Consider the following 27,148-nt stretch of genomic DNA (forward strand, 5'->3'; position numbering starts at 1 on the left):
TGTAAACGCAACCTTGCTAACTTGGTCCTTATGCCTCTTTTTGTCCGACCCGCGATAAAACATGATCCGTGCAAACGGCTAAAATTATGCGGTCCGAACTACTTTTTTGACACTTCCGTACCTGATTTTTCTGCCGTGTAAACGGCCTTTCAGTGAAAGTACTGATAGCCAGTTATTGTACACGCGGCATAGTCTCGGGTCAATTACGGACAACCGGCAATTTCTAAATTAAGCATGCACTGTAGACTGGTAGGAAACTAATTTGCACTTTCATACCGAACTTTCTAAAAGTTTCTTGTACTTTGGAATAAGACAATTAAGACACGTGAAACTCATGTTATAGGTTATTTTTTAATTACATGAACTCGTGGGTAACGTTCATTCTGTACTGATGTATTAATTTGAAAACTGTTAGTACAAAAATAGTGCCTTGGAGCTCTAATTTCTATTTACGTTACATGTATGATGAAGACGCAAGTGGAGTTCTAAGTCTCTCTTGAGTTGTTCGAAGTCCAGTGGCTGCGGATCCTCTGACACCAAGAAATGCGACAGATTTCCGCCTTTAGGTGGGCGGATGCTCAGAGTTAGTTTCTCCCAATTTAGTAAGCTCAGCCGACAGTTTGATTGATTTCGTTTCTCTTCCTTCCAAACCCACTGACAGAATATTCTCCATACTGTTCTCGCTGCATTTCCTTTGACCTTAATCTATGATACATTGGTGATATTGTTGAAAGAAATTAGATCCTATCACTCTTAAGGGTTCAAGCTAGTTTCTAAATACTCTATCTTTAGCTTGAAATCTCATCTTGGCCGAGTTTTAGAAAGGGAGGATAACGCTATCCAACGGATAAATCGCTATCCAGAGGATAAGTGATAGAAAAACATACTACCCTATCCACCTAACAGAAATTTATCCAGTAAATAGCGTTATCCAACCTTCGAACAACCGGGGCCTGATCTCCCACAAAAACCCTGAAGCAAATTCGAAAGTCCTCTGTTGTATTATCAGACAAGCGAATTCTTGTCATACAGACGTCGGTGAATATGAACAGCCTTAAAATTGCCTTACATGTTCCTACTTGGAACATGTACTTTCTTTCTATCTATGAGTACTATATTTCTACCTGAGAAATTTCGGTTGCTAAGAAGGGTTCAATAGGGAGAAAGGTATGTTTTTGTGACTCGCGCCATCTACTACGACTCACAGCAATCTCTGTTACTTCTCTGCAACTTGAAATACTTCCAATTACGTAGGCAGCGGTTACAAAAAACAAAATCAAGAGAAATAGACTGGTAGCACAACAGCTTTAATGAGCTCTTCGAGAGAGCTAAAGGCAGAAGAATGATACTATGAGAGGTTCGTCTATAATATATAATAATAATAATATAGATCAATTTCTATAGCGCATTTCCATGTAAATGCTCTAATGCGCTTTACAACACTGTGCGGGGGACTTTTCCAGACTGCCGGCGGCAGTTTACAATTAATAAAGGAGAAATTTTTACAGATGCCCCCTCCCCCCCTTCCCAGTAAACAGGCCAGACCACATCACAGTAATCTCGTGATGTGGGTTCTTTAACGTCCCTTGCCGAAATTAACTAATTGATAGGTGCAGGAGACGGGACCTCCGGCTTTACGTCCTATCCGAGAAGACGAAGCAATGTGAGTGAAGCGTCTTGCTTAAGGACACAACGTCAAGCCCCAGCCAGGACTTGAACCCGGGCCATCTGACCTAGAGTCCAGCGCACTGACCACTGGACCAGAAAGCCAAATACACTACAATCGCTGCCAAATACACTACAATATTAATTTTTTCCCTTCCTGTGTATTTCATACGGTGCTGTTTCCTGGATTCTTCTTTTCCTGAAGCAACTCTCCAACCATTTCGAACTGACGACCTTCACATCATCGTTTAATTCTTGAGAGGAATGCTGAAAAGGGCAATTAAAAAAATATATGGAAAGCTCAATTTAAGTAACAAGAAAAAATGTCTGAAGAAAATGGGACTTAAACGTAACAAAGTCGCCAATTTTAAAGGAATGACATGGTAGACGCAGAGGACTAACGATTTGCGTGCTAAATTCCGGCTGAAAATTAAAGAGCGAGTTCGAATCACTGATCATGTCATAGCGTTGTTTTTTTTAGTAAGAAGATTAATAGCCGGGACCAACAAACTGTCGGGGATGCCCAACAAATTTCTAAGGGGTTATCTACACTAAAGGAATAGCCCATTTCCGAATTACCCTTGGCCTCTTTTTCAAAACGAGGCCTGGTGCTCAACAATTTATGTGAAAATTAGTTTAATTTGCATGTGAATGAAAACTTATTATCACATAAAAGGATGAGCACCAGGACTCGTTTCGAAAATGAGGCCAAGTCCCAAAGAGCTTTTTTTGTGTGTCGTGTTCATATTAAAGATCAAGATTTCAGGACTTTTGAAATTAGCCAATTAAAATAACAGGAAAAGATACAGAATGAAATGTAAAATGTAAAAGTACATTTTCGAACTTGGTTTGGGCCCGTAAAATTACCGGGGCCTTTCGAGAAACGGGTCCAGAAAGAAACTATACTGCACTGCAGAGCTAAGCACCTCATGCTATGAGTGGGATAAGCTCCGGCAGTACCTGGCCATTAAGTTCGTTACAATCAACCTGTTTTTGTTTACTGGAATAAAAAATACGACTGCATGATACTTACATATTGATCGCTATCATCACAAGTTACCACGTGAGTCACATCCGGACACGCAATGTGTGATACATCGCCATTATAGTTAAACAAATGTTAAAGATTAACTTTTCCAATACGTTGTACATTACTGACTCTTCAATTTTATCAAAATAACTAGTTAACTCAGGAAATTATCTTAATCATTTTTCACAGGCTTCGGGCAAAGAAAAAAAGTCTCCCTGTTAACAACGAGTCATTCACGGACCTCAAAGACGTTTCTCAAAGACGGCAATCTAGGGAACATTTTCCCTTAAGATAATTTTTTCGACGTTGGTCGCCATTTCGGGAAAGGGTCTATAAGGTATCCCGGTTGGCTGTCAGGATTAAATCATATTTTCTATTGAACAATAAAGTAGAATTCCACTTTACTAGGCATGCCAAAAAAAACAAAAAAAAAATGGAGATCAAAGGATATGCCACCAGGTAGCGCGTCAATTGCTTCCTGTTTGTCTCTTCAACATTATGAAACAAGACATTTACACCGAACATGAAATCAGGCAGTGAATGCTTTGTACTCTTTCGATGTTCGCCGTGAGAAGGTTCGTTAGCCTTGGATGTTTCCCGCTTGTCTTTCGTCTTGCAATTTCTGTTTGTTTGTGAATCCGCATTTGATGGCGTTAGAGTTGTTGAATTATTCGTAGCCGATAGTCGTCTAGCAAAATAATATCTGCGATAGTGTCAAGATCTATTGGTTCAGTTTTACTGATACAAAATAAAACATAGATATCACTAAGATTTCGTCATTTCACCCATAACAAGAATGCCCCCTTAAAGTTAAATTCCCTCATATGAGAGTTCACTTCACCTCAAGAGAAGCGACTTAACTCCACACTGAACAATTCAATTCAATTCAAATTTAAAAGATATAAGAAAAGGTTTGCGATAAAAGAGAAACAGATTAATACCACTTTTGTAACGGACACAATTTCTAACCTTATGGTATTCACGGATCGAATTGGAATTTGAAGGATCGGTTATTAAGGAGGAAACACAATGAAACAGGAGAAAAACCTCCGAAAAAGGACGAAAACGACAAACAACACGTGGACAACCACGTCACTCAGGTCCAAGAATCGAACCCAGTCCTCAGTACTGGGAGGTCAGTGTAGGCTGTCGCCACAGCACCATCTCTGCAACCTACTACTTCACAAAGGATACACTGATGTTTGAATTCCTTTGCAGACAAGATACTTCCGTAACAGTCTCTCCGTGCCATACCAGTTAAAGCTTGGTGTGTTGTAGCCAATTCGAGGAAGGTGAACAGTGGCTGGAGAGAAAAGAGTCATTTTCTATAAAATTACACATTTTCGGAGGGTAGTACTTGGTAAATTTCTTTTCATGAAAAGGAGGTTGGGGGATTCCTCCACCTTCACTCTTTTCTCTCAGTCACTCTACACAGCTGATTCTAAAATCTACTGATTTTCGTCCCTAATTACACTCGGCATAAATGCATAGGGTTGAAGGAAAAAAACATAACGTAGGAGAAAGACGAGTTCATTACCATTTCATCCATTAACTCCCTTTATTTATTTATTTACTCCGTTGTCGTTGGTTACCCCGTCACCGTACCCAAATTCCAACCAAGAAAGTAAAATCCCAAAATTTCGGAGATTTCATATCAAATAGAGAGTTTCAGAATGAATTTTTTTATGTCAGACAAAGTTTCGGAATAAAACTGCTCTACAAATTCAAACCTGTCGATTGTTAATTTGTTGTCACTATTTTCAAATGTTACCTTTCATTTTCTTTGCTGCCACAGCTATCCGCTTCAAGCCTAGACTTAGTGACGTCAGTTTTATTCCCGAGAGTCTGTTCTGCCTATCACGTGACTGAGCCACTATCAAAGCCACCTTGGAGAAGAAATAAATATCAGTGAAGCTAAAAAGGGACTGAATACTGCGCACTTTGTCATTGAATGTTGTCTATGATCTATCAGAAAAGATAAACAAGCGGCTACCACTGCTAACAACTTCTTTGGCTTTTCCAACATAGGACTCGGTTTCTAATTTTCTATTCCAGAATAATTGGCATTGCAAACGTTGGGGACTACAAAATCAGACTACAGAAGCCGTTCTTTTGCAAGAAAAAAGGAACCGTGTAGATGCCTCAACCTTCTCTGGATGAGATCTTAGTTGTTACCAGTTTTTATAGAATTCCAGGTGGAGAGGTCCGGGTTCGAGCCCTGGTCGGTTCATTGTAAAGAGATTACTGGGAAGATGCTTTATTCTCATTAAGCTTTTCCACAACAAGGAGTGTAATAAGTACCAGCAAGCTACCGCAGAAAGCTGACGAAATGCTGGGGTTCACCTACCATGACATTCCACTCAGGCGGAGTAGCAATACTCGTAGTCAATAAATTCTGAAGTAATTGAACACCACTGATATCACAAGGAAAACATAGTTCCATCAAGGCGATGGTTAAATTTTAAGAGATATGCCTATCTTAAGCTGACTTTGGTTCAGGTATTCAGGGTCCGAAATAGGGCTGTTTTTAGAGAGAGTGACAAGCGTCAGTCGGAGATGTGATCATAATAGTAAGCTGACTAGTTAAAGCTTTTAATTGTGTAACAAATTATTAAACGTACGTAATCACAGCAATCCTTAGGGTCTTCTTGATCGTCAAGTGGGACAAGATGTGTATCTCCTAACTTCAGATCTAAAAAAAACAGCTATCATAGATGATGGCAGCACTAATGGTTTTAGATCATACCGCCGACGGGGGGATTTCACATGGCACTTAACGAAAACTTTGAACAAAATAAGCTTCGAGTTCCCGAAGGTATCATCCCGTCCCAAAACACCTGAAGATTCAAGCTATAAAAAGGTGGCAGACAGAACACTTGTTAAAAACGTTCAAAGCACTTTTTGCAAAAACAGCACCTTCCACAACAAATTTTCCTTTGGATTTCTACCAAAAAAAACTGTATACATGTACGTACTGTTGAAACAGATTTTCGAATCAAATATAAGAAACGGAGAAGAGCAAGATATAGTTGAACTTATTTTAAGCTCTTCAGTGATATTTAATTCATTTTATGAATTAGAAAAAAAATTAAAATTAATAAGCAGCTGATTGCAATTAGTTTTCTCACAACATCCGCAATTTTTCTTTTCTCAGTTTTAAGTTAATTTAGAAATAATTAGTAAATAAACCCCTTCGGGCGGCTGGTATGTCGGCTGATAATGTCCGCGGCTGAGAGATTGTCCGAAAAATGAATATTTGGCCGAGAAGCGAAGCTTCGAGGGAAAATATGAAATTTTGAGGACAAACTCTCAGCCAAGGACATTAACAGCCGACATACCAGCAAGCCAGAACGGGGTTTATTTCTTTCATAACCCTCCCATTAATTTTCACATCGCAATTAAACTGCGCGTAAACACAGTAAAAAAGCCAGTGTTGATCTGATGGCGAATGCGCGTGATTGACACAAGCAAGCAAAAATAAAAAACAAGTTTGGTTTCCTTCCATGTAAACAGGAGAACGGAAAAGTTGAAACTCTTGTGTTGACTACGTTTCTTTTTCACGGAAAAAATCGGAGGACAAATATCGACGCGGACGGGGCTTATTGCGTGATAACTGTCCTGTAATTTTGCACCACGTGACGTAAAGTAACTAATAAAATCGTGCCAAAATTAATGAGTGGGTTATAACAAACAATTATCACCTCCAGTGGAGTAACTCTAGGTACGTAAAAAAGAAGAAAGGTGGTGACTTCGGGTTGGGCTACCTGTGCGTCAACACAAGGATTGAAGCTTTCTGTTTAGTTATTGGGTAACTGATAGAGCAACCACCGCTGGCCCAAAAAACAAACTTCGAAAATACGAATATTCTAGGAAGTCGGGATATAGCAGCCTGTCTTGATAAAGACATGGTAAAAACTACCATAATACCTTTCAATCTACTGGCTAGCTCGTAGTGAGCTTCTGCTCGCGGTGTTCTTCGAGATAACGCGGAGAATAGTCCTCCCTGACCCCACCTTCCTGAGTCGTCTGTTGGTAATATCGATTTATCAGTATGCTACGCAGGGTCAATTGGAAGCAATGACGAGATCTACAAATATCGCAAGATTCCGCTTATCAAAACTGATTATTAAAAAAATTAAGAGATTTCCTGAACGCTTTGTCTATGAATCAGCGAGGGGATGAAGATTATTTATTAGAAAGGCGCTGAAAGAAACGACAAAAATTTCTAAAGGGAAAAAATAAAATGAGCTCTGAAAATAACAAAATTAAAGGCCGTGTAAGAAGATCAACCATGAAATGCAAATAAAGACAATGAAGGGTAAACTGCAAAACTGAGAAAGTTGTCAACTGGGCAAATTACAAGATTCTGCAGAAAGCCTTTATTTGGATAGCAGAAGCCTTTCAAGTAATTATATAGAAGTGATTCCTGGGTTTTTCTTATATCGCACACTCACCAACACAGTGTATTATAATGGCACTGGAACCGCATGTTTTGATGGGATGCGTGACGTCACCACGTACGTATCGAATATCTCTTAGCTCACGTTCATCTTCTTCGTCGAATGAATCGCTAGTCTCATCTTCGTCCTCTTCGTCATCCAGCACAATATTAAGGGTTGAGTAATTAGCGTCCTTCCATAGTTTTTCCCTTTAATAACAACATCAATGCGGGAAAATTAAAATGCACTATGGAAAGCTCCCTATGGAACCTGTTGGAAACAATCCACTACTTAATTATTCTTCAAACACCACTCCCATCATGCCTCAGCGCAAAAAAAGGTCGACTTAAGAGCCACTTCCGAGCGATTGCTGATTGATAAACCAGATTAAATACTTCGTATGGGGCCTGGGTACGGGAATAAGGGTTATATAAAAGCATGTTCAGATGTCGGAGAGGGGGACTATAAATCATCTTAATTTATTCTTTACGTTCGGCACACGACAAGAACGCAGTGAGAATTAGTGCCTGCTACAGGGTTGCATAAGCGACAGACTCCATTTAACTTATCACTGCTTGCTTTACAAAAAAGAGAAGATACCGACGCCTCTCTTCTTCCGTACTTAACTGACCAGGTTGGCGCAGTGGGTTTGAAACAGGCCTCAGAAAGAGACATTGAAACATTGCCTCTTGAAACCTCTTGAAAAGGTAAATAAAACTTTAATAAAATACTCACAATTTTCTTTGTCTGTCTCTTTCCTTTCTCAACTCCTCCTCCTCCTTATGCTTTGCTCTTTTTGCTGCATTTTCTTCTCTCTGGAAAAACAACACGAATTTAGGGAGTGTGTTCGATCCTTTTTGAACTTTTGACTGGTTAACCTTTCTAATAGAGAAACACAGGAGGGGGGGTAGGAAAGCGACTTTTTTTTAAATGTATTTTAAATTTTGTGCAATTACACAATTTACAATTTTTTCGAACTCTTTGATGATGCCTGACGTTACGTTTTTCCAAAAAAAGTTTCCTTTCCGAAGATTTAAGTGTGTAAAAGGAGAGATATTGTTACCCATACAAAGTACATACTCAGAAAAGTCCACGTTTCATTACATTCTCTCAGACAAGGCAATTATGTTACCCATCCAAACATAATCACGTGGAGGAAGGTTGAAAGGGTAATAAGCCCAGTTATTAGTCGCCCAAAAACCAAGTCATAATAATAACGATAGTTCCATAAGGTTGTAGTAGTAGCAAGTATGATAAATATTGTAACTAAAATAGCGAAACTCAAACTCCGACAACTCACTAAGCGCTTTTGTAAATCGGACCTAAATATCAAACTAGTTTTCACTTCTTTTAAAATTAAAAACATGTTTAGTGTTAAAGATCGTACTCCTGATGCTCTAAAATCCATAGTAGTTTATCAATTTTCTTGTGCGGGATGTAATTCCCGTTGTATTGGCGAAACTAGTCGCCACTTCTCTACTAGGATAAAGGGGCACACGGAAAGCGATAAAAACTCGCATATTTTTAAGCATTTAAACACATCTCCTTCTTGTAAGAACAAATACTCCCTTTCTTGCTTTAGTATTCTGGATTCTGCTAACAACTCAATTGATTTAAAACTCAAAGAAGCTTTTTATATAAATAGGATCAAACCTGACCTTAACAAAAATCAGTAGCCCTTGAAAGCTATTTAGAAGAGGCTAAAAGTGACCTTTCAGAAATGGAAATTACAAAGCCAAAAGATAATTTTCTTCCGGCCGAACGCAAGGCGCTGAGGGCCTTGAAACGTGACTCTGAGTTAAACCTTAAAAAGGCCGACAGAGAAACAACAACCATAGTCATGAACAAACGCGACAAAATTTTGCCGTTCCTTTCCGAAATGGCAGCCATTCTTTCAATCTTTCTTTCGTGATGCCAGGACTAAGAATTTTAACCTTTTCCTCGGTAGAAAAAAACGCAGATTCCAGAGTTATATGGTCAGACATGGAGTGTTTCTGGTGTTTCTCGAGAAACGTTGACCTTTGATGTTTGGTGTCACGTTGTAATTAGTATAATTCTGTTACTCATTGATTGAAGATGGCATAAGCATGCCGAAACATGTCTCTCAAAAACGTTGTCTATCTCTTACAATAACGATAGTACTAACAATTATAAAAAATAAGATTAATGGTAGCTTTTTCAACTATTTGTTGCAAACGTGCATAAATTCAAAAGCAGAATTATTTCATTAATGTTAAGGCATCTCGCTCTATCTGTGATCTACGCTGAGACTGTTGTCCTTAAAAGGTCCACTGGTCTGAAGGGAACAAGTTTGACTAGGATCAGTACCCTGTACTCTAGTCTAACTGGTTTGACCGGTTACAGGTCTCACTGTTTCAGCTGGTGACTACTGATAAAAGAAGAATACCTTTCTCTTTCGCTCCTCCAACTCCTCTGGCGAGAGAATTTTACGCTTTCTCATGGGAAGGTCAATATACTGGGCTACGGTTCCCTACAACCAAAACAGTAGAAAATAACTACGAGTATCATGCCATAATAAAGACAAGACAGAATGAGACAATCCTTATCATTACTCGTGAAATAACAATAACAGAATAGAAGATCTCAATGGCCTGATGGCTTTTACAAATAAAGGTGCAAATTTTAGTTACTTAACGGCTAATGGTTAATAACTTTCCGTTAACGTGGAAAGAATATTTTCTTACGGTTAACTTTTTTTAACTACTAGCGATTAAAATTTGTAATTTTTTACGACTTACAGTTAAATTTTTCAGTTTGCCGTTTTACAGCAATTACCTGAACTGAGAAGTACAGCTCTGGGCCCAGTTGTATAAAGGAAGGATAACGCTACCCAAACGATAAATCGCCTTCCAGTGGATAAGTGATAGAAAAACCTATTGTGCTATCCATCGGATAGAGATTTCTCCAGTGGATAGCGTTATCCAACCTTCGACCATACGGGTCCAGAAGATGAAAATCATAGAACAAAGTTTATTTGAGAAAATTACAAAAACCTTTCTCTCGCTTCGGAGAAGTCGTTCTTCTGTTTGGGATTCCTCTAATATGTCTGCAAAATTGGACACGAACAAAAGTTTAGTCATTCTTAAAGTTGGACTTTTACCAGCTAAGAGAAATGTTCAAGATTAAGACGAAAACTAGTCTAAAGTAAGAAGTTATTACAGTTTCAATAAGCAACATTTAACGATTGGTTCATGCTTAGCGTACGTATATCGAGATATGGATGTACGTGGGAAGTTTGTGGAGCACAAGAGAAGCGTTAGAGTCGCTCGAGGCGCAACCGAGAGCAAGTTTAGCTTCTTGAGTTGTTGGCATTGTTTTTGCTTTGCATAGGGTTTGCAGTAAAAAAGTATTTCAATATTTTAAGATATGGTGAAAAGCTGCGATTTAACCGTTCAAAAGTTAGCAAATTGTCATAATTACCAGCCATCATGTTGTCGAATGCCTCTTGATCTTTCACACTTGTCTCTCGGTAGTCGTGGCCTTCATACACATACATGTCACTTATTGCTTTCCAGGAAAGAAACAGTCGATAACAGTTAACTTTTCATTCCACAATTTTAAGTTTGATTGAGATCTAAGTGCGAAGAAACACTGAAGTGTTGGAAGAAATGCAGCTTTTGAAAAGCTATCTGTCAAACTTGAAAATCGAAGGAACATAATTGATGAAATATAAATGGCGAAATCAATGAATCAGAAATCATGGGTGAGCACATTGATTGACATAGTAAATCAGCATTGCAAATGAAAGACGCCAGAACAGAACCAGAGTTTCACGATTATGCAACTGTTATCCTGCGTCAGCGGGAAAGTGGACACCAACCTGACTATAAACTTGAATGTGATAGCGACAGATAAACCGCCCGGGTGAATATCAAGAGACTGACGTTTAGAACGTGTGGGATTGTGGGGTTACATGTGAGCGAGTTCATCAGAGTGTGGAGCTATGCTGCTGTCGATTTATTGTCAGCGAATTCCGAGAGGAGAAGATGCAGATTTGACATCCATCAATTTTGCCCCATATCTTGAAATTCTCAATATTGCCTTATGGGGATGTCCGCAAAGAAAGACCAAGAGGGTCATCTATTGCTTAGGTTTAGAAACGGGTTTAAAGGCCGCACCTTTCTCGTTGCTTTCAAGACCTTTTTTAAAAAAAATGTTCATGAAAGCCGTCTTTTCCTGCCCCATTTCCTTGTTAAAGTATAGCATTTTGCACAATTCATACTTTAGATTACATTTCCTGGAGCAGTGCAATTTTTGTGTTTTGTACAAGTCTAGTTGTTAGCCACCTTTTTCACCATCATCCGTTTCCATACATGAAACCAGGTCGTCTTTATTCAGATTACTTGGGTTTCTTGTATCTTCCACAGTCCACTCATTGTTAAAACTTCCTCCTAGAATCCTAAACAAACCAGGTTATTCAGTCATACAGTTCTATTCATTCACAGCCTTACTTCAATGATACAAACAGTAGATGATGTTAGTACGATCTCAGTGCATCTTCTGTAGCTACAACTTACTTTTTCATCAATTACTTCTTTACCGCCGCGATTTTACCATCCTTTATTTGAGTGACGATAAACGGAAATTACATTCAGGAAATACACTTTATTAAAAACAAACAAACAAACAAACAAAAACAAAAACTAAAACAAACCCTCCTGTTCCTCGAAGCAGCAGTCACCTTTTTTACTCCCATCCTCCTCCCCCTCCTCCTCCTCCTCCCTCTCCCCCTCCCCTTCCCCCCGAAAATTATGAAATGATCCAGGAGTTTTTTCCCTGATGGAGTAAGTTTCGATTTTTAAACAGACTTAACTTACTTTTCCAAGTCTTCCTCTGTAAGAGTCCTGTAAAACGATACAAGCTATGAGACGAAATTCACAGAGGTGACTGGAGGTGAACCAACCTGAGGCGGACGGTTCGGCGAGACTATCAGCGATGCATCACATATGATAATGGGTGGCTCAGCAAGCTATGGCCTGTAACAGAAATCTACAAGATCCCTTAAGGGTTAAGCTTCACAGGTCTTTTGCTCTGCCTTGATCTTCAAAAAGCCGTCAACACCCTACAATTGCCTTTATCCAAAAAAACACTTCTTTCTGTTGGTTTCTGCACCTTTATTATTCAATGGTTCAGACTTGCAGCTCATAACAGCATGAAAAGCTTTGTCACAAACAACGGCTGGATAAGCGACATTTTCCAATACGACAGGGCGTCCAGGCTGCCCGCTTTCTCCATATCTTTTTATATTGTCAAAATCTGTTCTTGAAACCTTGGAAAGCTATGAAATACGGTACCTTTCATCTGAGTCGAATAACTTGTCCAAGCCGTACTTGAGTAAGTCTGTCAGCTACAAATACACAGTGCAGAAGCTTAAATACAAAAAGGTGAGAAATAATACAGTCCTGACCAGTGTAAATTCAATGCATGAATCTTAATGATGTCTAACATGTACTAAGAATATACAGCATTTGTTACCTGTGTTGGAGTCTCGGCAATTTGGTTTAAAGCTGAGACGTTACCTGAAAACTGTAAGATATGGAAACAATTACTTAGCTAACCCTTTAACTTCAAGAAGTGATTGACATTTACGTTCTCCCTATGATATCAACGCAATGTAAAGCAATCAGGTGTTGAGGATAGACGCATTTATCACTTGGGAGGTGTTATCCTGTCATAACACCTCAGGCCATTTAGTACGTGGGATGCCTGTGGCAAACCAAGTTAAAAATCAGGTATGAAAATTAGCCACGTGCTTGTGCTTCTCACTGAAGTTAAGCCCTGAGGTTACGTGACTGCACATAGCATTCTGTGTCGTTAACTCTTTTTCTTGTTTTTATTTTTCCATTTCATTCCTGTACTCTGAAGAGTCAGCATCAATTATAACATAGCTATATTCTAGCGCGCGCTCTGATTGGCTAGTATTTTATGAAAAAATTAATGGATGGCTCATAGAGATGTTTCAGAATGACGTTATTATCGGTGAAATTTTCCCGTCGAGTTTAGCCGCGAGGTTTCAAAACTTTTCAAGATTATTTTTTCCGTTCTATTCCGATTGAGAAAGACCTTTCGACGCTCAAAATGAAAAGAAAATATGTTAAACGATACTTCCTTAAAAAAAAAAACAATGAACACGTAGCCCTTTGAAGCGACGACATTAGTTTTGGAGTTGATGACACTTTATTTCCAAACGCGATGTAAATCGTGGCTGAAAACAAAACCATTCGAACGAATAAGTAATAAAGACACAATCCATAGAAACCAGGGCTGTCAATAAGATTTGATCATCCTTTAATGTTAAAGGGCGCTATATAAGTAAATAAATTATTATTATTAAATTATTAAGTAGGTGGAGATATTTTGAAAGTAGCCGGCGGCCCCCTCACAGGTGAGGGGTTTGGGGGCCGCCAGGTCCCCAGCGAGGTACAGGGGCAGAGCCCTGTTGGGGGTCCAGGAGGCAAAGCGCCCGGAAGCAAAATGAGTCAAACATTTTGACATTACCAAAAATTGCCTTTCCTCAGAGAAATTCTAGCAAGTCTCACTTCTTGAAAAGAACAGTACTATTAATGACTAGTCAGTTGAGATGGCTGATAAAAATAGTGGGCACCCCCCCCCCCTAAGAAAATTGTCAAATCGATGGTCAAGCAAATGCCATTTCCAGCAATTTCAAGGGGTTTTTCCCACCAGAAAGACAATCACAATCGAGAACAAAAAATTTAATAAATCTAAATTTGCAGAAAGTTCTTCCTATGCCTGCAGGGTTACACAAGCCCAAATACCATTTTAAGCCTTTTCCTGGAGACATTTTAAGGCAGTCTCTCTTATCTCTGTGATCGTATTTAAAGAAAACAAAAAAATAAGAGAAGGTTCTGTCTACAAATGCTATGAATAAACTCGAGTTTGTTGCCTGGTGTGGCAGTTTGATCAAATTTTATTGAATTTGTAGAATGAAGTATAAAGGAGAGAGATTTTTATTTAGTTCTCTGACAATGAGGGAATCTCAGTGAAAACTACCTAATAAAATGATTGAGAAATTGCAAGATAGGCATTTTACTTTTCATAATTCTACCAAGGAAATGAATATGCTGGTCAGACTTGTTCAGTATCTAAACTTTCGATGTTATTTCGTGAGCGAAGTAGCCGGCGATTTTCGTCCGAGTAGCCGGCGATAATCGCCGGCTGCCGGCTTCTAATGACAGCCCTGGAAACACAACTGATTAATACCATTCTAAGGATTACAGTGATACCTTTCCCCCTTCAATAACTGTATTTGTTAGCTTCAACTTGTCGTCTGCCCTTTTCAACACGATTTCTTCAACTGTACTTCTGGCAACAAGTCGTATAACTTTCACAGGTCTATTGATACCAAGAGAAGCAGAGAGCAAAAACAGTCTTTAATATTCCTGCCCCAGTACTAAAGTAATCTTCTGCTCAGTCCTGAACTGCTGTTACACAGTTAAACATAAGTCTCATGGCGGGCTTATGCCAGTTTCCATAGCTACAAGTAAACAATAGTTGTGCTCCCTCCCCTGGATGGGATACTAGTCTCTCATTGTCCGTAATAGGTTCCTCGTCTTTTCAAGTTTCCCTTTTGGTCAATTAACTAAGAAAACGACACAATAACCAGGCAACCTCGTTCCCAGGGTCTCTCATCTTCCTGCCCCCTGGGGCGGAAGAGGAGAGACCCTGCGAACGAGGTTGAATAACTCGGGTGCAAATAAACAGACTACATTACTACAACAGCTACACCATTTACTACTACGATCACACTTGTCATCATACCTAGTTTGCCCGATACGGTGCGCTCTTGCCGCCGCTTGCAAATCATTCTGGGGATTGAAGTCGTTGTCTACAAATATCACTGTATCTGCAGACATCAGATTCAAGCCCTGGCCACCTTGATGGAAAGAAAAAGATCACTCTTTAGGGACCCTTGTGATGAAAAACTGTTGTTCTTGTTCTCACTCGGTTCCACTTATATTGTAGGCAAAAATACGCCAGGCTAATCTATTGCGCCTCAATTTTTAACTTACAAAACGAAGTATGATATTTTAGCAACGTTTTGACGGTGATCAATTCCGATCCGAATCCCACTCGCTGTCTCGACCTTTGGATTAACCTCAGGGCACAAATCTGATCACCATTCATCTTACCAGCTCTCGTGCTTAAAAGAAATATAAAAGTGTCTTCTGTTTCGTTGAAGTTTTGAATGGCAAGATAGCGTTCCTCTCCACGGACAGAACCATCCAGTCGTTCATAGGAATAGCCTATAGAAATGAGGGATCCTAATCGTTATTGAGACAATTACGATGATGTATTATTACACTAATATCTATTTTAATTTGTTGTAAGTGACTGACAAAACTACTTTATAAAATACTGTTTTGACTAGAACGAAAAGTAAAGAAAGAAATAATTACCCAGAAGGAATAAGAATGGTCAGAATAAAGAGGAATCGGAAGGGGGTTGCAATTTTTCGCTCTAAGAAGAAAGTGAGAGCAATTTTTCGTTCAGAAATGTGACTATAGCCTCCGAGAGAAGTATTCTTGCAAGGATTGCAATGCCTGTGATTGGGTGCTCCTATATTTGTATGAATCTTTCAGTGATCACTTTGGTGAAGTAGAACGAAGGTTTTAGGACACGGAAAAAAATTTCACTACGTCTTCCTAAACTAAAATTGGTTGGTATATTTGTTTACCTCTGTAACCAAGATAGTCCTGAATGATATCTAACATCCTTGTCATCTGTGAGAACATCAAAACCTTGTGTCCCCTTAAGAGCAAACAGAGAGAGTAGGCAAAAGATAACGAGATATAACGAATGGTAAAGTAGCTTAGTACAACGAAAAACGAAACAAAATCGGAATGAATACACAACATACAACACGACAATGCAACATAACGTAACCAAAACGTAAATCTAGGAGTGTCGTAAAATACACAACTGTCGTTTGATAAATCCGTATCTTTGATTTCAGTTTTGTTTAGTTCGTCTTGTTGACGTGCAGTTTGGCTATCAACTGACCTTGCTTTGAGGAAAATTAACAACTGGTCAATAATTCGAAGTTTCCCTGAAAATTGACCAACACAAATGACTATAGACTTTTGTCTTACTATGATACTGACTATGTTTGGTTGAGGACATTCAGTCGATAAACAATAGCGTGTGAAATTGTCATGATAACTTAATTGATATCTGCAGCAGATATAAAGTGTGCGATTAACACAATTATCGAATTCGGTTTCCGCATGATGTCATGAATTATCAAACCTCGTGTTTGTGTTACCTGCCTCAGCCTTCGGCTTCGGCAGATAACTCAGACCTTGGCATTGATAATTCATAAGATAATGCTCGACTTCATCCAATAATTGGTTACTAACTGGTTACTCACAAAAATACTGAGCAAACGACTTCGGAAGAAATCTCTCCTGAGCTTTCAACCTAAGTTTTACTTTTTAAACCTTCCTCTTCTAGTTCCGTGACGTAAACTCGCTTAACATCAGTATTGCGAGGGTAAGGACATGCCTCGACCTAGCCACCTTCTTCCTCCTCCCCCCCCCCCCCTCCAATCTCCATTCTAAGCAGGTCTAACTGATATCTGTACCATAGGTGCAATCTTTTATTTGCGAGTTATTGTAAAATATTCTTATCAGCAAGAGAAAGGCACCACCGCTCAAAAAGTTATAATAATATTAACTTACCGCTTGCATCAACAAGGTGTTCACCAAGTTCAAATGGTTCAGGTTCCACTCCTTGGAAACAAATCAAAAACCAGTAAATAAAATGATAAATTTTCAATAAGCTTTGATTTAATTACCGGACCAAGATTCAGCCAGCTTGAAAAATAGAAATGAGGTAAATCCAAAACCTCACTAGCCCCTTTAGCAGCTATACAGTACTTCTGGGGTGTTGTGCAACATTTTCCCTCAAAGGAGTGGGTGTTACAAGACATCCCAAAAGTGTGGCTGCAATGGTAACCAAGACTTCCTGATCTGAACAGTGGCCACCTTATTAAAAAAGGAAAGTAGCCCTGGCAGACATTGGTAAAGTTGGCGGTTCAATGTGTACCTGGATTTTGACCAACTACTGTACTTATGCTGCAGTTATTTGAGACTTGGAATCACAGAAGCAGAAAAAAAAAACTGTGGGCGAAAATGCCAGACAACACTGAACAGAATGTGTTGCTACAAAAATTAAGTCATAATGGCAAGAACTTTCAAGATCTTCAAAGCATTACCATCAAATAAATATGGATGATTGATACATTTTCTAAGCTGTATCAGAATATTCATCAGTCTTGTCTTCATGAAACCACTTGTAGAATTAAAGGCCTCTAGAAAATGATAAAAAATACATTTGAAAATAGATCATCCTAACTTTTGCCTGACAAACAACAGATAGCCATTGATCCTTCATACGTATACTTTATTGACCAAGCCTGAGGTCAAAATGGCTGGATAATGGTTGTGTTTTTGTGTGATTGATTGATTGATTGACTGAGAGCCTGTTGTGCAGCGAACTTGACCTACCCCTAAGGATTCTTTTGGGTTTCTTTATTAAGCATAGAATGTTTGCCTACAGCTACTGTAACAGTTGTAACAGTTTGCCTACAGTTACTGTAACAGCTTAAAGTTGTACTTAATTGTAAAGAAAAGTGCTGTAGCTTTTATTTTGTTGTAATTATATTACCCTCCCAATTGCTTCTTTCTCTAGGAGTTTAACGTTATAAATACCAACAGAAAACCATATTTTTCTATTAAACTGCAACTTATGTGAAATAATTATTTGTCTCACCAAGTAACCTCTTATATTTATTACAGAAATTAAGTGTCCCAAAGAAATAATATCAATTTTGAAAATAATCTACAAGATGCACTGGGAGAACTTTAACATGCATTGAATAATGAATTCTTCAATTTTGAAAATTTAATGGGCTACACATGCCATTGACAAGCAATTAGATTTACTCAACTAAGTATTGAAAAAGTCTTACCCAAATCCTTCATAAGGATGGCCTTGTAATATCTCCTCTGTAGATCTGTCATACCAGTATAAAGAATGACCTATTCAATCAGAAACCACTGTTCCTCAGTAGGATCTAAAGAGTCATACAGCCTCAATGACTCAGAATCTGAATGGGATATAATTTCAATTTTTATGGACTACAACCACATCAATACCCCATTCAAATGTGAAAAATGCCATTATGCAGCTCTTCACTGAAGAAGTTAATACTACAAAGGTTTATAATTATGCATCATTGCATGAATATGGCCAAATGACTACCCCAGAGACTTTCAGTTTTCTGAGAAGAAAGAAAGCAATCCTGAGTACTCCTGAACCAGCTAATGTAGCCAGTCAGAACTAATGATTTCCTTAATCTAATGCCCACTTGTAACCTTGGCCATAAATAAAACAACAATTTTTCTCATACACCATGTAATGAAAATGCATGCACCTCTCACCTCAGTTTTTATTGGTAAATGTGCCATCACCTGAAATATAGAAAAAAAAAACTGATAATGAAACTGTCATTAGTCATCAACTAATCAAAATGATCCTCACCAAATGATTGTCTTAAATCATTTTTATAGACTTATAATTAACATCAACAAAATTTAATTTTGAATTGGAATGTTCAAGGAACAAAAAGTCCAACAAAGAGGTAAAATTAATGAACAACACTTCATGCATGAATTTTTAAAATTAGTATCTAGTATGCTAGTGAAGGATGTGGCTCACCTCAGACTTAACTCTACGTAACAAAAATGGAGACAAAATGTTCTGCAGCTCTGTACTTGTGTCTGAAATTATGAGTCTAGTTAGTAGTACTACTGTTAACCAATTATTGTTTTAAGACACAATTGTTTATTAATTTAATGAACCTTATTTACACTACTTCATAAGGAGGGTTCATTACAGCGAGGATTGCTTTCATACATTTTATGAAATCGCTATAATACTCATACACGATTTTTATATGTTCAAATTCAACGATTTATCACTTTGACAGGTTTAATATGAACCAACATAATGACCACCTCCCACTTAGCTTGTTAGCTCAGTTGGAAGAGCACTGCACCGGTATCGCAAAGGTCATGGGTTTAAATTTTTTCCAGGCCTTATTTCCACCACTACATTAATTTAGTAGCTAAGGGTTCATTACTGCAAGGATTGCTTTGAATTCATACACATCAAGACATGAGTTCTATTGCTGATGGGCATTGGCAAAAACTGTTTTTGACAGAATACTGAACAGTACATAATCCAAAAGAAACTTCATCATCAACTATCATAATTTACTTTGCACTTCTATCAAAATTAATATTTTTAAGAATTCAAAGGTACAGTAGGGCAAGGAGACTACCAAGACACCACCAGGCTTATAGGTAATTGAGTCTCCAAAGTAAAAGCTTTTCTGATCAGTGAAAAAAATTGAAATCAAATAAGGGTAACCAATCAATGTATGGTACCTGAGTTATGAACATCTGTGAACTCCTCCACAAATTCCTCCACAGCATCAAGAGAAAAGATGTCAGGGCTCACAAATGAGAGCAACGAATACAGCTGACAGATTAAAATAATAAACCACACCAAATGAAAATGAATCTAAAACAAACTGAACCATCAAGGGAAGTTTTCCTTATTTTAAAAGGGTATTTGCCTCCAGCAAAAATCATTAAATATAAAAAATCAAACTAATTTACAACCTTTAGCAACTTTCACAAAGAGAAACAACAGCAACAAGAGCAGTCTTAAACCCCAGTATACTCATTTAATGTATAATACACATTTCATTAGTAAGACTTTCATTGATCTGAGGCTATCATTTTTCACTGGTTAAAACTTTGCCTACAGCCCTTAACCTTTTAACTTCCGAGATTTGATTGTTAACTCCTCCCTCTAGCTGCTACACATTTCCTTGTAAATAAGTCATGAGAATTTGGTATTAGATCAAGACTAACAACTTCTACCTGATAAGTTTGAGTATTCTCATTACATGTTGGCTGGATAATGTACAGATATTATAGGGAAAAGTTGCAGGTTAATCACTTCTGAGAGTTAAAGGGTTAAGAATTATTAAGCCAAAACTGATTGGAGATAAATTTACTTTTGTCACAAGTATAGGTCTCACAGGGAGAAGTGTACTCCAAAGACAATGTACAACTTATAAAATTGAAAAGGATAAAAACTGGCCAGTATGGTTTGTGATGCCACAGCTCTCCCCTCAGTGCTCTTCTGACACTCTCAAGTGCTTTTTGTTGGATAATATAAATGATATCCCCTTTTTTCTGGGACACATTTATTAAAAGTTACTGATCTAAATCTTAATCATTTGAAAGTCACCTTACTTCATTCAAGCTGTTCTGAATTGGTGTTCCTGTCAGCAATACCACAAAGTCTTTTTCAAACTAAAAGGATGGCAAAAGGAGTATTTTGACCTTCCATCCCATGCAAAGATCAATATTACTAAGACATAAAATAATGTTTCATTGCAATTTCATGACATTGTTGAGGAGACCAGGAATGAGAATATGGGTTAGGTGTGACGAATAATGACAAGCTTTATTCATCAGCTCGTTAACTAACAGCCATGAAGGTGTGGGGTCTCACAAAAACACAAATTATCAGTACTAAACACATGTCATCGCTTATGTCCAACACATACTTGCAGCAGATAACATTAATTAAAGTGCCGTGCACATTGTTATGTTAAAAGCTTTGCCTACAAGGAAACTTAGGTTAAAGTATACTACACCTCCCTTTAAGTACACGTCTAAGAACATTTACGGGCATTTTTGTCATATTCAATGCGTTTCTGTTTAAATTGTCATCAATAAATGTAAATTGGGTGATTTCCTACTTGAAAACGTTGTTCATTAGCTTCCGGTAGACTTTTACTGAACCCAGTCCTTAAAAGTGAATCACAAACATTTTGCATGGGCCTTTTTATCGTGTTTATTGTGTTGCTGTTACTCGTTATTGTCAATAAAACGTAAATTTAGAGATTATTTGCTCATAAAAATGCTATTTATTGACTTCCAGGAGAGTTTAAAGGAAACCTGCCTACAGCGGTCACCTGGCCATTTCCCAAGGGTGTCACCATTATATGCAGGTTTGACTGTACTTATGTTCTAATATACGCCTACTTCTGAAATTGCTGAAATCCCTTGATCACAAACCAATTTTTCAGTAGTTTGATGTCACTTATTAACTAAGTAATCATGGTGCCATTTGAATCAAAATATTTGAATCTCAGTCATTCAAATATGATAAATCAGACCCACCAACCAGTATATATTAAATTACATGTAGAAGCAAAGGTTGCACAAAAATATTGTACTAGTATTCACCCTCGACTAACACAAACCTGAGACAGTTCTTGATAAAGAGAAGACCTGGAATTCTTCAGTCTATGAGCCTCATCTACTATCATTGCTTTCCAGTGAAATCTGAGTAGTATATCACAGGTTATTATTAAAATTGTCACAGGTTTTGAATTCGCTGGCAAATTCTTGTAATCTCTAGAGTAGGGACATTTTCAATTATTTCAAATTTCAATTACTTCAAAACGATCCAGAGACAAGCACTATCTTTTCGCAGCCTCCGCTCATTTCATTCAAACGCGACAAAAACAGAGAATTTTTTGGTCAGAAGTTCTTTTCAGACTAATGACCAACCAGGCACTTTTAAATGCACTTGTGCATGATGCAAAACATGTCCTTTCATTCACAACACTGATAAAATATCGGGACCTAAACGATCCATTAAGATCACGTGCATGTCCAATAATGTAATCTATTGCATAACTTGCACTTATTGCAAAAAGATATACATCGGCAAAACAGGCAGAAGACTAGGTGACCGATTCCGAGAACACCTTCCAGACGTGGAAAGGAATGACAAGGACACATCGAAACCAGTCGCTAGACATTTTAATTTACCTAATCATTCTAAGCAACATATGGCAATCTGCGGTCTTTCCTTACACTTAGGTAGCATGGAAAGTCGTAAAAATCTTGAACAAAAGCTCATCTTTCAAACTGGCAGTCTAAATCCCACAGGGATCAATGAACGCTTTTCATTCCACTAATTTATTCTTGTTTTTCTCATTGCCATATTCCCACCAATAACGTAGCTCCATTTTCTGCCTTTAAAAGCACACACAACCCACAATTCCTCTATTCGCTCCGACGAAGGGCTAACACTCGAAACATCAGCTTTTGTAATCGTTACGGTGGCCAATTTACCATTTCAACTTTGTTGATATATCCAAAACATTTTCAATTAGTTCATTATAACAAATGATTTAAATATATAACAATCTTACTTTGAAAGGAAAGTTGTTTCCCTCAAGCACATCTGTCAGTGAAAGATAAATTAAACAAAACACACATCATGATACATTATGTGTGGTTGATATTATTCTTTCTTTTTACTATTATTTTTTTTTAATTCTCATTTTTTTCCTTAGTTTGTTATATTTCACTTTTCCTTTGTTTCATAATTATAACAATGAATATACAACTCGTGTTTCATGCATTAAGCCTTTGTTAGACTGACGTTTTTCTGTACGATAAGAATTAAACATTTAAGTAAACATTTAGAATTAGTTTTTCTGTTGCTGGGTGCAAAAATGTGTCCCAATGGTGACATTTGCTGACCCATTCAAATGTCTTGTTCAGCAAGTCCACATTGTGGGCACTTATAATGGATTCTGCTATAATCAATGGTAGCCATTGCACACTATAAATTTTTTTATGTTTCTTTGTAACTTGTCTTCAATATTGTGTACTTTTAAATTTGTAACTAAGTTGTGTGATACATGTTCATGTGTATTGGTCATTCACCCCAATGAAAGCTGGTAAAATCTGCTGAATGTAGGTGAAGGATATCAAACATCTTGTTTGACCCTTCATTTTGTGTAAGTTATAGTTCAACAATTATAATAAATCATATGCATGAACATAAACTTCAAAAACAGCACTTTTAGCTGTAAGTGAAGAACCAACATACTGTATGTTCATTCAAATATATATATATACTTCTGTACAAGTAATGTACATATATATCTATATTTATAAATAAAATATATCAACTACCATCATTGATACATATTTCTTGTATTAGATAAAGCAACAATGATATCATTAAAAAAAATAACTAATAATCAATACTTATCCGACATACCTCATATGTGGTAAGAAGGACATGAAATGACAGAGGTTCATTTCTATGAACAGAATTCTGAAAAATAAAATCCCCAAACAAAATATATCATTCACATCTCACTAATTGACATTTTCCAGCCAATCAAAAGTAAAGGGAATTAGTTAAGCCATACACTAACAAATTAGTCTTAAGATTGGAACTGAGAGTTACACAACATGATCATCTCATTGGGAATTCACAACATTCATTAAAGATATGACATGGACTACAGTCAGTGGAAGATATAAAAGAATCACATTGAGCCCATTAAGTACTGAGTGATTACAACACCTGAGATTTGAACACTTTCCTGACTGAATTTTTTATTTCTTCTCGTTCATCTCTATCACCAGTGAAGCTCAGTACAACTTGATGCCTAGAAAATCTGCATTTGAAAAGCATTGCATTACATGATTTACATAAACAGCAAGCACCATTAGTACTACATGTAGCCATGATGGGGAGTTAACACATTTAAGAATGATTACTTTTCAGAAATGACGTTTCCAAAAACAAACAACAAAATGTTCTCATTGTTGCCTTAGATGGAAGAGGAGAGAATGCTTTTAGGATGATTTTTTTAACATCAAAAATAAAGAAAAGTTTAACCCTGGACATAGTGTTACCCTGAAAAGAGGTGTTCTAATTTGTTTTACAGGCAAGTGGAGATAGGTGTGAGGTTGATGCACAGTAAGCAGAATGTACAAGTCTGGTATAGGGGGAGGAATATTACTTGACTTGAGCTTCCTGCTACTCCCCTGAAAAACAAGAAATAAAATGCCTGTTCTGCCAGGCAACAACAAAGTCATGTCAGAGTTGCAATTTTGCTAGAGCAATTGCACAACTCCAGGTTGTTTTCAATTTTTTTCAAAATTGTCAGATTGGTTAACCATTCCCTTTTCATAAATAATCGTTATGGAATACAATCCAAATGGGTTCATATGAAAGCACAAAACTATCATCAAACTCAAAGCTGGCTGTCTCCACTTACCTTGAGAATTCACTTTGCCAGTTTTGCAAAACAGATAATGGACACACTATGAGAAAGGGACCTGGGCAATTATTTGTTCCTTGAAGGTAGATCAAAAGAGCAATAGTCTAAAAGAAAATGAAAATAGACAAAAAGATGTTTTTCTTTTCAATACAAAAAGTAATTTGTTTTTCTCTAAAACCAGAAAAACATAAGGATGTTCTTGCATTGCCCTGCAATTTTGTAACACACCACAATATTTTATTTTATTACACGACTCGGGCAGTCAGAGGGCCAATAACTAAAATCGACCAATCAAAATGCTCTATTGCTGGTCCAATATTCTCTAAGTATTGGACCGGGCACTGTCCTGAATGGTCCCGAATGATACCGCACTTGTGTCCCTTTGAACTTCAGTCATATAATAAATCTCTTATCAACCAAGCTTGCTCAGGACCGTACTGGAAGAATATCGGCCCTCGGTCTTTTTTTTACGGACCTCGCTGCGCTCGGTCCGTACTGTCAAGACCTCGGGCCAATATTCTCTCAGTACGGCCCTCATGCTTGGTTAATAAGATATATATATTATATTAGCATAAAAGATACCATAATAACAATAGCATTTGGATTTCTTTCTCATGCATGACAAAGAATCCTTGGCTGATATTGGTAAATAGTCCCAGAATTTGGTCCAACTCACCAATGAACAGAAGCTCTCTTGCAGGTGTTACGAAAACCAAGACCCTCGAAAATGAAGACCTAAGACCTAAGACCCGTCTTAGTTTTCGAGATTATGAAAACTAAGACCCCCTAAAATCGAATCCATCGAAATATAAAGTCAAATTGTAACCAAAACAGGTCTAATCTGTCAAATTATCTCCTGTCCAATCCTTTCCACCAAGTTTTAGGTCAAATTTAACGGTAAATTTAGGGGTCTTAGTTTTCGTAATCTTGAAAACTAAGAACCCTCTAGTTTTTGTAAAATTTATGAAAACTAAGACCCCCGCCAAACCATTCTGTAAAATGTCTATAAAGTCGAATTATGACTGCAGACATTAAATTAAGAACCCACAGAAAGCTCATATTCGATCAATCGAGCAAAAACACTTCTGTACTGTCTTGCAATATGGGAAAGTGCTAACATCGATTTTATCTGTTTCTGAACAAAGGGGTTAATCACTGACACCGGAAATCGCAACCAGGTATTCCTTGCGACTCCCCAAGGTTTGTTTTCCACTTTGTCCTGGCTGCTGCCGATCACTTCTTGCGTAAAAACTTACGAAACCAGTGAAGTGGAACTAGGGTGGCTACTGTTGCTTGCCGATATTATTCATTGGCAAAACGTAGAAGTCAGTAAATGTGACCGATTCTGCCAGGGAATTCATTTTATTGTCTGGAGCTTGGACTTGTCAGGAGAGTTTCCCTGACAGCTGGATTACACCCCATGTAGTGAAACTATTTGTGAAGACATCATGTTTTTTCTTCACTTTTTTTGTCACATTTCTTTGCTTCGTGATGTTACAGTAACACAGGAAATCTAACTGGATTTATTATCGAATATGAGCTTTCTGTGGGCTCTTAATTTAATGTCCATGTGCAATCCGCCAAAACCTAGCCTGTGTGCATAAGTTATTCAGCACTGTCACAGGTAACGCAATCTCGATCGCAGAGACACATAGAAAAACATCCATCTCAAATTGAAAGCCAATTTTTTGATTTAAAGGATAAACGACAAAATTAAAGATCAATTAGGGTAGGGCATATTTTCAGTGTACAATTATATGTAGGTAGTGTATGGCTTTCATCGTTTTTATAAAGCCACAATGCCAAAAATATATGTCTGCAATATTGTTAGAAGAAGCAGATCCTCTGGCACATGTACGATTGTAGTTTTTGGTTGTTTTACGGATTATAGTCTTTGAATGGTCGTAAATCAACTTTGTAGACATTTTACAGAATGGTTTGGTGGGGGTCTTGGTTTTTGTAATTACGAACACTAAGAGGGGTCTTAGTTTTCGAGATTATGAAAACTAAGACCCCTAAATTTACTGTTAAGATCTAAAACTTGGTAGAAAGGATCGGACAGGAGATAATTTGACAGATTAGACCTGTTTTTGTTACAATTTGACTTTATATTTCAACGGATTTGATTTTAGGGGGTCTTAGTTTTCGTAATCTCAAAAACTAAGACGGGTCTTAGGTCTTAGGTCTTTGCTTTGGAGGGTCTTAGTTTTCGTAACACCCGCGCTCTTGCTGACTTAGCATCAAAAACTAAAGTCTTCAAAGGTATTGGTGAGTACTTGAGTTTTTTCTTTGTTCCACGCTCGTAACAACTGTCTAAGAACATTATTCACTAACAAAATAAACGGCAAGATTTTCGCTCCGTCCCATACTTCAATTTATTATACCTGCAGTTCTTGGATTGAGAAAACAATGACGAAAACAGTGGGTTGCCGCTGAGACTACGGCCCTCGTTTTAGTATAGTTTGGGATTATGCGGAATCTTTCCAAATAGACTGACGATATAGTTAATTTCATACCTGAATAGTCTTGCCAAGACCCATTTCATCTGCAAGAATACATCCTTGACCATTTTCAAAAGAACGCTTCATCCATCGCACTCCCTCCAGTTGATAACTGCGCAACTGAACTCCTTGAAGACCATTTTCCTCTAAATCCTTTTGGGAAAGACTATTGTTTGCACCCTCCTCTGTAATATTTTGAGGTTTTTCCAATTTGCTCTTTATTTTGTGCATGACATATAATCTACGGGCAACAGTGAAAGATGAGGCCAAAAATGAAAAGATATCGCCA

At 37.7% G+C, this 27,148-nt stretch overlaps 1 protein-coding gene across 1 annotated transcript; it reads right to left on the reverse strand.

Annotated features, from left to right (window-relative positions):
* Nucleotides 1–1,286: 1,286 nt before the first annotated feature.
* On the reverse strand, nucleotides 1,287–27,148 carry LOC111336556 (ATP-dependent chromatin remodeler CHD1L). The gene is made up of 34 exons (XM_088743036.1): nucleotides 26,875–27,148; nucleotides 24,356–24,462; nucleotides 23,656–23,749; nucleotides 23,344–23,400; nucleotides 22,484–22,515; nucleotides 21,524–21,605; nucleotides 20,505–20,564; nucleotides 19,626–19,719; nucleotides 18,895–18,956; nucleotides 18,618–18,647; nucleotides 18,146–18,215; nucleotides 17,390–17,485; nucleotides 16,854–16,904; nucleotides 16,177–16,222; nucleotides 15,851–15,924; nucleotides 15,306–15,419; nucleotides 14,935–15,049; nucleotides 14,400–14,508; nucleotides 12,631–12,681; nucleotides 12,450–12,502; nucleotides 11,973–11,999; nucleotides 11,442–11,554; nucleotides 10,576–10,662; nucleotides 10,149–10,201; nucleotides 9,542–9,625; nucleotides 7,870–7,949; nucleotides 7,150–7,343; nucleotides 6,623–6,721; nucleotides 5,317–5,387; nucleotides 4,467–4,581; nucleotides 3,890–3,998; nucleotides 3,147–3,398; nucleotides 2,699–2,774; nucleotides 1,287–1,932 (listed from the first exon to the last, which is right to left on the reverse strand). Exons 1-34 carry the CDS (start codon nucleotides 27,088–27,090, stop codon nucleotides 1,807–1,809), a joined length of 3,099 nt encoding a protein of 1,032 aa, XP_088599162.1. The 5' UTR covers nucleotides 27,091–27,148; the 3' UTR covers nucleotides 1,287–1,806.

This window comes from Stylophora pistillata, chromosome 13 (assembly GCF_964205215.1).
Source record: "Stylophora pistillata chromosome 13, jaStyPist1.2, whole genome shotgun sequence".
NCBI classification, from domain to species: Eukaryota; Metazoa; Cnidaria; class Anthozoa; order Scleractinia; family Pocilloporidae; genus Stylophora; species Stylophora pistillata.

Coding starts and splice junctions, on each gene's coding strand:
- LOC111336556 (XM_088743036.1), bottom strand. CDS start 27,090: ATGCACAAAATAAAGAGCAAATTGGAAAAACCTCAAAATATTACAGAG. Junction 15,925..16,176: donor TTAATTTTCCTCAAAGCAAG/GTCAGTTGATAG, acceptor TTTGCTCTTAAG/GGGACACAAGGTTTTGATGT. Junction 1,933..2,698: donor GTGATGATAGCGATCAATAT/GTAAGTATCATG, acceptor TGCCCTTTTCAG/CATTCCTCTCAAGAATTAAA.